Here is an 8,541-nt window from a genome sequence, read left to right as displayed (position 1 = left end):
AACACACACCAGTGCTGTGAATGAACAGTGCAGTCGTTCATTACATACAAACATATCTCAATCAGTTGTTTTTTTCAGTGCAAAATTTCGACTGTTATCTCACCAAATGATATCCTAAAGGGTCGGTTGTGTTTCCAGTGTGCGATAGTGTCAATGGATCTCAAACTTGATATATGAAGTATTGAATTCATTGCAAAATTATTTTTATTTTGTTTTGAGTCCGTGTTTTCCAAGAAATGTCTCATTGCTTGGCCTTCACAAGCCGTGAATCACAATAATCTTATAAGTTATAACACCAGTGCTCTCTCTCTCTCTCTCTCTCTCTCTCACACACACACACACACACACACACACACATACCGTACATACATACAGTCACTCCAAAAACTTCAGTTCACATTGAACTCCAAGTGTATACCATTTGGTTGTATGTGTGGTGTCGGTGCAAATGAGAGAAGCACTCACACCATTCCAGTCATTCAATAGTAGCAGTGAATGTGCCGGTGCTCTGTGAATATGTATGTATAGTATGTTAGGGGACAGATAGTAGAGGCAGACAGTCAACTAATTTGTGTGCCATTCCTAAAAGTGATGGCTATTTTGTGTCACTAATGTATATTGCCATTGCCATCGCCCACAACTGTATTTGCACAGCACTGGTAGATCTATCAGAACATACCATTCCTTTTTTCCATACAAACATAGCGCCAAACACACCATACGTTTTACATATGAGAAGTGTGTGTTTGTTGTGAAGATCTGAATATCAAATATACAGTAAAAATAGTTTTTGTGTATTATTTTAACATCAAATACAATACAAGTCATTGATTGCGGAGACACTGTCGTCGACTCACATCAAAAGGGTATGAATTTGTATAAAAGCTTTCAATATATTTAAATTGATTTTTTGATTTTTCCTCACTTTTTTACTTTGAATTTACATTTGATTTATATTCATATTTATATCGAAATTATTTGTCAAAAATATAACAATAAAAATTGATTTTTCATAAAAAATATTTTTGTTGGCAAAAAATTTTTAGAAAATAAACATAAAATGTATAACAATTGAATGCATTAAACTTTTTTTCTTACCAAATAAAAACATTTTTTTAAACAAATGCTCTAATTTATAGATATAAAAATCAAATGTTATTTTTTTCTTGAATTTATATAATAAAAATAGGTTTTTATTAGAAAATGTTATTTATAGTATTACTACATAACCTCAACAAAAAAAATACTGAAATATTTTTTTGTTAATATTATTAAACACTGGAAGTACACACAAACCCAACGGATATTATATATCACTTATGTCTGAGAATTTCATGTGTTTTGCAAATTTCAAGTAAAAGTTAGGGGAAAATAATAATAAAAACTGTTTATTAGAGTAAATAGTTTTTAGTTAAAACATATGATATTTTTTAATGATAAACTATAAAAAATACTTATAATTTGTAGTAACAAAATAATTTCACATTTGTTTTGTTTTTATAAAAACTAGTCTATATTTAGTACTGTATCATTATATGCTAATTTTATAATACAATAAATTATCAAAAACTAAAACTTAAAAAGTTTTGTTTAACTTTTTTCTGTTTTTATTGAATTTTTGTTTTGTTTAATATTGTTTATTCATGCCTTCTCTTTGATATTAAAAAGTAAATTGTGTTTAAAAGTCATAACTTATAACTTAGAGTAAACTAGATTTCTCCGAGTGATACCCATTGATGAATAATTCATAACACACAACATATATACAGTACATACATATACAGGGGTAACCATTTGATAGTATCCAATAGTAAGATAAAAAAAAGTATTAATAAAATAATAATATAGCAATTGTATAATATGTTGAAATATAAAATTTTCAACAAAATAATAAACAATTTCTTTCTTTTTAATAATAATTTTCAACTAAATAAGCTTAACTTTTTTTTACTACCTGTCCATTACAACAAATTATAATTTTATTATTTTGTCAAAATTTTTATGGATACTCCAGAGGTAAATAATTTAGCATACATATATCTATTATAGTAGTAAATTTAAATTTTATTTTACAATTTTATGTTACTGAATATACCAAAAAACAAATAATTTATAATAAAAATTGCAAAACAAAAAATATTATGTAAAAATATAATTTTGTTTGCATTTTAAATACATATAATAATAGTATTGTGAATACTTTTGTTTTTATAATTTATTTATATTTTTTAAATTTTGTTATTATTATTACTGATAATACTATAAATATTATTATTTTATATATGAATCAATGTTTTGCATAATTAATATTTTTTTTGTATTTCAAACAATTATATTTAATAATACTTTTAAACTGATTGCTTTAAAATATTTCTTAGAAAAAAACAAAATATATTAAATTACAAATAATTTTTCCAAATGTTATCATAGCTCAAAACATAACTGTAATTAGTATTTCTATTAATAATAAATATACAAAAATTGTTTGTTTTCTGATTATCTTAGTTTCAATGCTATACAACATATGAGTTTATTTTTCACAAACATAACTGCTTGGGCTCTGTCAGGATTAGGGTGTTAAGTATGCCTTTCCTCTAAAGGGATGGGTTTGATAAATATACAACACTCTGAAAATTGATAGCTTGATTGTAAGGTTTATGGTTTTCAAAAAATATATAAATTCAAAAATACATTTATTATAATTTTGACAATTATTACATGAACTTAGTTTTTGATAAACATAAATACTGTAAATAAATTAAATATAACTTTAAAAAAAACTTAAATTTATTTTAAGAAATTTATCGAAACAAAAAATATCTGTTAAATCTAAATTTGTTGGATATTATTTTTTTTATATGTAACAAATAAAAATGATGTATTTATTTTTACAATTTTCGACTCGATATAAACCAATGCATTTTAATAAACAACATAAATAAGATAAAATTATTGTATATCATGTTTATACAAAATTGAATATAATGTATTTTTTCATATTAGATGATTGATTGTAAAAAGTCATTAAATTTTGAAGATTTTGTGTAAGTGTTATTAGTACAGCAAAAATATGCTATACTATTACTGTATATATCAAATACAGTATATTAATACTAAACAATAACAAAAAGAAATGCCGAATAAGTAATAAATTTTGACATAAATTAATGCATTATTTATTAATCGCATTAAACATGATTTTTTTTAGTGTAAAAAAGAAAAAGTTTTCTAAACATTAATTTTTATTTTTATTATTATTATTATAATTTTTTATGTCTAACTATTATGAATGAGTTTTGAAAAAGTTTTAAATTACTAAACTATATTATTCATAGACTCGTAGATTATGTTTTGATACAATAACTAAAATATGTGCAATTTTTCCCTCAAGTACTTCATTCATATTTTGTATACAATATACAGTATATATATATATATATATTTAAAAAATATGATATAATCGTCATTTTCAATCAGATCTGATATAATCAACACAACAATACTGTACATTATAATGAAGCGGCAAATATTAGACACACGAAATACAACTCACAAATCATAGGACCCAATAGTTTACTTTACTATCGTATAACTAATTGTTTGTCTTATGTTATATAACTCACGAATTCCACCCATAAGTTAAAAAAATAATAATAATACACAATTATTTGTATAAATAATAATAATATAAAATATTATTATTCATTATGTTTCGTATTACACACACAATAACTAATATATCACTCAGAATCTCGAGTTGTTATATACTCTGAGAGTATCACAATATCATCGATTGAGATCATCAATCATTTATCATATATATTAATCATAGGGAAACTCTTGATGACAATAATTGTTTCGATGACTGAATACATTTTTCAACAACAAAATAAAAAAAATATAAAAATGTTTTTGACTTGTTTTGTAAATTGTTATAATCTAAACGTTTTAAAAATGATAGACAAAAATAACTATTGTTGACATTTCAGGTTATGCTAAAAGGATTTTCATTTTGATGTCGACATTATTTCCTTATATTGTTTTCAAAAAATAAAAATAAAATTAAAAAAAAACAATTAAAAATATTTTTTGCATGACATTTATTATATACAGTATATACTCATAGAATATCTAACTTTTAATATGTTTTATATTTTATGATATTTTTATATTTTTAGAAATGTGCTGTTATGTGATAGTAACAGCCCGTACCCTCATATGGACCCTACTGTCTATAGTGGCCACATTGTGTATGTTGGCAGCTATTTGGACACCCATATGGCTGGTGGGACCACCAAAAAGACTCAATAGACAGATGACTGCCAAACTATCGCAAACTTTACAACATAATAAAAATCATAATAATAGCTATAATAATAATAATAATAATAATATTTTGGATCTTAGCTTTCTTAATATTAACAATAATAATGATAACATCAATGAATTTATGCCATCATTAGGTCAGTGTATCTAATAATTATTTTTTCATATCTCATAAAATTTTTTGTTTAAAGTAAAAATTATTAGTATTTATTTTTTATGTACTGTATTAATAAAAAATCAATGAATATCTCCAAAAAAAAAGATTTGATAATCTTTTTGAAGTAAATAAATTTGCATAACAAACATGAATCAAACAAACAAATATTAATGTCTATCTTTTAATCATATAATCATCAATATAATGGATGATTTATGTTTGTACTGATTTACAAACTGCCAGATTTGTAATCAAATAACCCTTTAATATACATTACAAACAAATGGCATGTATTTTTCAATTCATATAATTTGTAGTTATATTGAGATCTCATTGTGCCATCGGAGTGGTTGGTTGTGACCATCAATTGTATTGTTATTGTTATTATACAAATCAGTGCCGACTGAATGACCCAAAAATGTTTAGCCAAAAGAGTTGTTTGATTTATTAACTCAATTATATTGTTCGTTCAATTTGTTCAGCAAATTATATTATTTATAGGCATTGTATGTATAGATTGTATAGCTTTTTGCCAAATATATTGTTGTTATTTATTCCCTAATGTATATTCAATAATATAATTATGTATTTACTTTCTATATATAATTTGTACAGTATATACAATATTAATGCACACATTGTATATATGTATTAGCTGTATTAAAGACTTAGTTTAGTCTACTGTGAAATATCTAACTGTCCTCTCATAATGAATAATTATAGGTATATTCAATCGATGCACACGTATATATCAATTAAATCGGTTGCAAACTGAGTGCGCGCCGTTTGTCACGGGCTTAGACCAGGAAAACAACTCTTTTCCCAACGCATGGAAGGCATCAATAATATTCTATGGCATCGGTATCTCAATTATGACTCTCACAATTGTTACCAGTCTTTTAGGTATAGTATGCTATTTTCGTGACCTTTTGTTCATAAACTAAACAATATTATTATTTTTATTACTACTATTGTTATTGTTGCGAGAGTTTAGCAAAAAAAATCTCTATTATGCCATTAACTTTAAATCTGATTTAAAATGGATTACTTGTGTGAAAATATGTGACATCAAAAGCAATCAAATTATAATCGATTGTCATATATTTTCTCACAAATATATATTTATACAATATATCATAGAGTACTGTATTAATAAATTATATTTATTATACTTATATATATATATTGTATATAAAATTTATATACTGTATTATTATTTTTTATATATATAAACTTATTCAACATTAAGCCCATTGTTTGTCTCATTTTATTTTTGACACACAATAGGTTGTTGTAAGAGAAGTATATGTCGTAAGAGTATATTTACGATATCGGGAACAATACAAGCAGTTGCAGGTAATTATCATTTTATTTTAAATAACAAAATTAATATATTTATTATAATCATATCTTAATATTGTAAAACTTAAATGTTTTATCGATAATTAATGGTTGATATGATTTTTTACAATAAATATTATATATTTTGTTTTTTACATTTTTGAATAGCTATTGATAGCTATTGATAATATAAATGGTTTTAATTATAGATCAAATAAGTTAATTATATCATATTTTTATTTGTAGGCTTATTTTACATATTGGCAATATTTTCATATCCTTTTGGTAAGCATATACTGTACATAATTACATAAATAAATAAATTTATATTAATTATTCAATTAGTATAGTGTAAGTTATTTACTTATATGTACAGGGAAAAAATTATTTTTATTTACAATACATTAAACTGTCTATAATTTAAATATTGTATAAATTTATCAATAAATAATTTTATAGTTTATCAGTAATATTTATACACATCTGATATTTAATTTATAAATATCTGAAAATTATATTTATATGACTGACCCTCAAATAAATTAACAGATAGTACACTAAATTAAACTGTCAGTGCATACGGTATGTCTAAATCATTAAAATTGATTGCCATCACAGTGTAAAACACCGCACAGTTTTATAAAATATATTTATGGATGTATTAAAAAGTTCACATAATTATTAAATTTTTGTCCGCAAGTGCTATGAAAAGCGGTTTTTTGTTATTATGTACTCAACTAACCATTCATTTAATGTCTATTTGTGTAAAGGCTGGGGCACTGACCGCGTGGAACGTGTTTGTGGCGTTAGGGCCGACCCTTTCCTATTGGGCGACTGCTCTATAGGTATGTGCCGTTTAATTAATTTTAATTTGATTTTTGTTGTTGTAATTTATAAAATATTAACATACTGTGCGTCCCAAATGTATACTAATATTACTAATTAATAACTAATGAGTTAATTTTTGTTATTGTTGGTTAACATGAAAATTGCACGGTTAGGTTGGGCATTGTATCTGGCAGTGGGCAGTACTGTCGCCACATTCATCTGTGCCATACTGTCCATTCAGGCAGAGATATCGACTTCATCTGACAAAGTCCAGGACGAGATACTTGACGGCAAAAATCTTATTTGTTTATTATAGAAAAAACCAAAAATTTATTAATTCAATAATTATTTAAACATTTTTATACATTAATTTTATGGATTTCAATAGTCTTTTTAATAGTTTATTATTAATTATATACCGGTATATATAATAATAATAATAATTTATATTTTATTTTATATATGAAAGCATATGGATGTATGTGTTGTACTGTATTTGTATTAGATAATTGTGTTACACAATATAAAACTTCAAATTTATTTAATTATTTATAAGATATTCATAATAATACATAAAGTAAATATTAAATAATTATATACAAAGAATATTTTGAAATAAAAATATTTACATTTATTAATCCACATATAATACAGATGTATACCAATCATAATTAAATTTGTAATATACAATATTGATAATATAATATATCATATATATTATAAATTCTTCAATATTAAGAAAATCTAAAAACAAACAATAAATAAAATCTTATAAAATAAAAATTATAATTAAATATTTAATCTTCAATTCTAATATTACTTTGAAAATTTAAATCGGAATTTAATTGCATTTAAGTATAATAACTATGAAATATGAATCAAGAATTTTTAGTAATCAATATATTTAATAATTTCCTAAAAATGTTTTTTACTGTATTATAATTTTTATTATATTGCAAATATCTATTTTTTATTAACTTGTATGGTGTATTTATATTTACATAATTTTATATTTATTTATAAAAATGCAAATACTTTTGAAATTAAAAATAAATTGAATATATTATAAAGAATAAATATAGAATTTAAATTTTAAAATTGTATTAAAAATCAATCAATAATAGCAGTATATTAATAACATTGTGTTTACAAATAAAATATGCATATTATTCAAATATTATGCATCGCTTTTAGATATTTTTTAAAAACTTTATTAATATATTATTATGATTTAAAAAATAATATTCTAAATTTAGTAACTATTATTAAAATGAAACACGTTTATATAATATTTAGAGTTAAAGTTTACAAATAAATTTAATTAAACGAAAGCAGTTTGAAATTAAATTTATTATATATATTTTTATACATTCATATTTATTTTTAATATAAATAAAAAGGTGTCAACACATAAATTATAATAAATTAGCAAAATTATCAAATTAAATATACAATTTAACAATTTAATCGCAATATAATCTAGGAACAAAAGATAATATTATATAGATAACATTATAATTTATTATTATTTTAATTTATATATATATATATATATAATAGATATATAATAAATATTGTATATACATTGGAGTGTTAACAATAGGCACTTCAAAGAAACCAGACATATATTGTATATTTATTACTACGTTTAATATATATATATATAATATCATAATCTATTGGTAGCTCCTGTATATCTCAAGGAACTCCAGCAAACAAAAAACATGACAACATAACAGGTATTGGATATATTTTATGATGAATCATAAATACTTATCAATTGTAAGTTTACACTCAAACATCACTCATTTTACTTTATATAACATATAAATACATAACAATTCAATTATCAAACATCTGAAACAATATTCATCCATCAGATGTGTTGT

General features: G+C 22.7%; 1 protein-coding gene across 1 annotated transcript; it reads left to right on the top strand.

Moving 5' to 3' along the window:
* Window positions 1–285: 285 nt before the first annotated feature.
* LOC128952097 (LHFPL tetraspan subfamily member 2 protein-like) lies at window positions 286–6,969 on the top strand. Its single transcript, XM_054297433.1, has 7 exons — window positions 286–866; window positions 4,179–4,463; window positions 5,207–5,386; window positions 5,771–5,839; window positions 6,071–6,109; window positions 6,595–6,669; window positions 6,826–6,969. The coding sequence occupies exons 2-7, from the start codon at window positions 4,181–4,183 to the stop codon at window positions 6,966–6,968; spliced, it is 789 nt and encodes a 262-aa protein (XP_054153408.1). The 5' UTR covers window positions 286–866; window positions 4,179–4,180; the 3' UTR covers window position 6,969.
* The last annotated feature ends 1,572 nt before the right edge of the window (window positions 6,970–8,541 follow it).

The sequence above is a fragment of the Oppia nitens genome, unplaced genomic scaffold (assembly GCF_028296485.1).
Source record: "Oppia nitens isolate AA-2021 unplaced genomic scaffold, nextdenovo-longstitch-racon4-pilon3 scaffold1_pilon_pilon_pilon, whole genome shotgun sequence".
Taxonomy (NCBI): domain Eukaryota; kingdom Metazoa; phylum Arthropoda; class Arachnida; order Sarcoptiformes; family Oppiidae; genus Oppia; species Oppia nitens.
Note: the sequence above shows the minus strand (reverse complement) of the source record. Positions and strands in the feature narration are given on the sequence as shown.

What these genes read in the sequence shown, in the direction of transcription:
- LOC128952097 (XM_054297433.1), top strand. Translation starts at nt 4,181, where the DNA reads ATGTGCTGTTATGTGATAGTAACAGCCCGTACCCTCATATGGACCCTA. An exon ending in TGAATTTATGCCATCATTAG is followed by an intron (nt 4,464 to 5,206) that starts GTCAGTGTATCT and finishes GAATAATTATAG; the next exon opens with GTATATTCAATCGATGCACA. An exon ending in AATTGTTACCAGTCTTTTAG is followed by an intron (nt 5,387 to 5,770) that starts GTATAGTATGCT and finishes GACACACAATAG; the next exon opens with GTTGTTGTAAGAGAAGTATA.